At 41.3% G+C, this 3,401-nt stretch overlaps 1 protein-coding gene across 2 annotated transcripts in view; it reads left to right on the top strand.

Annotated features, from left to right (window-relative positions):
- The first annotated feature begins 2,684 nt into the window (after positions 1–2,684).
- The window catches only part of LOC140729052 (coiled-coil domain-containing protein 17-like), a 38,412-nt gene continuing 37,695 nt past the window's right edge, over positions 2,685–3,401 (top strand). For both annotated transcript variants that reach the window (XM_073048333.1, XM_073048332.1), the window contains exon 1: positions 2,685–2,828. In XM_073048333.1, the coding sequence (XP_072904434.1) occupies positions 2,691–2,828 (138 nt within the window). In that variant the 5' untranslated portion in view covers positions 2,685–2,690. The remainder of the gene's footprint in view (positions 2,829–3,401) is intronic.

Raw genomic sequence — 3,401 nt, 5'->3', positions numbered from 1 at the left:
ATCGCTCCAATCTTTCAACATATGACAGTCCCACCATTCCGGGAATTAACCTTGTGAACCTATGCTGCACTCCCTCAATAGCAAGAATGTCCTTCCTCAAATTTGGAGAACAAAACTGCACACAATACTCCAGGTGTGATCTCACCAGGGCCCTGTACAGCTGCAGAAGGACCTCTTTACTCCTATACTCAATTCCTCTTGTTATAAAAGCCAGCGTACCATTAGCTCTCTTCACTGCCTGCTGTACCTGCATGCTTGCTTTCAGTGACTGATGTACAAGGACACTTAGATCTCGTTGTACTTCCCCTTTTCCTAACTTGACTCCATTTAGATAGTAATCTGCCTTTCTGTTCTTGCCACCAAAGTAGATAACCTCACATTTATCCACATTAAACTGCATCTGCCATACCTTTGCCCACTCACCCAACCTGTCCAAGTCACCCTGCATTCTCATAACATCCTTCTGACATTTCACACTGCCACCCAGCTTTGTGTCATCGGCAAATTTGCTAATGTTACTTTTAATCCCTTCATCTAAATCATTAATGTATATTGTAAATAGCTGCGGTCCCAGCACCAAACCTTGCGGTATCCCACTGGTCACCACCTGCCATTCCGAAAGGGACCCGTTAATCGCTACTTTTTGTTTCCTGTCAGCCAGCCAATTTTCAATCCATGTCAGTACTTTGCCCCCAATACCATGTGCCCTAATTTTGCCCACTAATTTCCTATGAGGGACTTTATCATAAGCTTTCTGTAAGTCCAGGTACAATACATCCACTGGCTCTCCTTTGTTCATTTTCATAGTTACATCCTCAAAAAACTCATGCCAATAGCTTCCTCTCAGTTTTCATTACTGTCAGCCATGCGGTTCCCGGGTGGAGACTTGTGAATACCGTCGCACACAGATGTAGAAGGATTCTTCATTACTGTTTATCGTTACAGTTTTGTTTGACCAGTCAGGGTTGTTAGCCCAGAGCTGCACCTCCCCCCCGCCCTCCGAACCTGGAGGACGGTGGACCACTTAGTCCGCCCTCTACCCTTCGACCTGTTTGGCATAGGTGGCCCTACCAAGAGCCGAAGCATGAAACTCTGACTTCAGCCGACATAACCCTCTGGGTCATTGATGCATGCAAGCCTCCGAACGATAAGGTTGTGGTCCTCTTGGAGGAACCAAGGGAACTTTTCTATAATTAAGTTATGCTCGCACATCTAAGTTAGAATGTACCCGACACTCCAAAGTTCGGGTAGATAATTGAGGTTGACTTGACGTTTCTGTTCAGACGAATGAGCTGCCTTGTTGCGTGGACTATCCGATGTCGCTGGCTGAAGAGTGGATGAACTAACAGTCATTCTTAGTTCGACATGTATAACAAAGGATCGACTGTTTATTCATTTCCAGAGATCCTGCCTGACCTGTTGAGTTCCTCCAGCATTTTGTGTGTCGTAAATGATCCAGGTATTAACCCATTCATGTTGGAGTTGATGATGATATACACAAGTTCTTCATTTGTGTGAAGCTCTTCAGTTATTGAAGGTTGCAAAACAACATTTTTTTCATCCAACTGAATGGATCTTCAGTTTATTGTATTTCCATTTAAATATTTTATTGAATAATTTTAAATGTTTTTGATGTCAGACTATCACGTAACTTAAAACGTCACAAACTTTAACAGTTTCTGGAATTTTAGTTTGAATTCAAAAAGCTGATGTCAATTTAAATTAATGTTCTTAATTGCAATTATATTTCTTGTATTAAATTCATATTTCAATCTTTAAAAAATCTGCACCCTTTTATAAATAAAGCACTCTTAAAAGCCGTTTTTTTTGCTTTTCAAGTATTTAATGTCCCCTTTAAGGATTCTGATTGAAATTTGCCTCCTGTTAATTTGTTTATTTCTGTACCGTATTATAATTATAATCAATTTTTAAACGTAGAGTAAAATTAGCGTTTTTGTCATCTTTTGTATGATTGATAAATGGTAATTGTTAGACCAAAAGACCATAAGATATAGGAGCAGCGTAGGTCGTTTGGCCTATCGAGTCTACTCCGCCATTCAGTCATGGGCCGATCCAATTCTTCCAGTCACCCCCACTCCCTGCCTTCTCCCCATATCCTTTGATGTCCTGGCTAATCAAGAACCTATCTATCTCTGCTTTAAATGCACCCAATGACTTGGCCTCCACAGCTGCTAGTGGCAACAAATTCCACAGATTTATCACTCTGACTAAAGTAATTTCGATATTAATTTCTTATTGATTTTAAAAATACGTTAAAACGGTAAAATTTAGAGATAGGAAACCGAGTCAGGTATGAATGTCAGGTTTTCTCGAGAGTTTGCTGTATACTGCGTTAGGGTATTAATTCTGTGAAGGCATCTAAGTTTGACGTCCCAACTTGCTCCCTCTGGCGGGTGTAAAAGATCCTGAGACACTGCCCGAGTTTTCTCTGAGATATTTGCTTAAATATTTTCGGGCTCTTGAAATACAAGAATTTATATAATTTTTATTCCCTATTCAATACTGCCTGCATGAAATAGCTGGATATTAGTTTTGATTTGTAGTGTGCGGTTAAATAGAACATTTATAGCCCCCGAGCCCCCTTAAAGCGCTTTGAGCTCGCACAGCCCGGTCGCGCCACTAGCTGGCACTGCTCGCTGTTCCCCGTCCAGGTACCAATTCGACTCAAGATGACGCCCAGGTACTTAAAGTGTTCCAGCTGCAACATGACCTTTAAATCCTCGTCCTTGCTTCAAAAGCACCAGGCAAAGTTTTGCATTGGGACCGAGATCGGCAGAGGATTAGTAACGAAAACCCCAGAAAATGTGGTAAGATGTTTTTCTCAATGTTTATATCGTGTCTTTTTTCGGTACCACCTGAAGATACAACGCACTACCATTGCTGAGAGCGCAACGCGTTTACAATAAGAAGTTTCCCTTGTCTTGGCAGGAATATTCAATGCCACAGGGTCAAGCACAGACCACTGCTCCGTTTGGTAACGAAACTTAAACAGAACGTGTGATAAACATTTATTTTACTATGGCGATCGGCTGTAGTGTTTTAATTGTGCATTTCAAGCCTATGCTGCTTGATCTTTAGATATTTTTGATAAAGAATACTTGGCAGGCGTTTATTTGTTTGTAAGTTTCTGCAGTCCCATGTTTTTGATGTAGTGTTGTGCTTTGAATGCCCAAATCCTGAAACCAGGCAACAAGTCTGAATGTTTACTGCAATCCTTACACTTGAACAATCTGCGTGTGTACAGCCTTTGGAGGTAAAAGCTGGTTGCCATGGATCAGTTCTTCAGTAAATAAAGCACCATGCAGCTTGATCATCTTGTTGTTTGAGGAATCCAAGGGTTTGCATCACATTTTATCGCTGAAACAGAAGCCGCGTGTGGA

The sequence above is a fragment of the Hemitrygon akajei genome, chromosome 6 (genome assembly GCF_048418815.1).
Source record: "Hemitrygon akajei chromosome 6, sHemAka1.3, whole genome shotgun sequence".
Lineage (NCBI taxonomy): Eukaryota > Metazoa > Chordata > Chondrichthyes > Myliobatiformes > Dasyatidae > Hemitrygon > Hemitrygon akajei.
The sequence above is the reverse complement of the archived record's forward strand: the minus strand, read 5'-3'. Positions and strand labels throughout refer to the sequence as shown.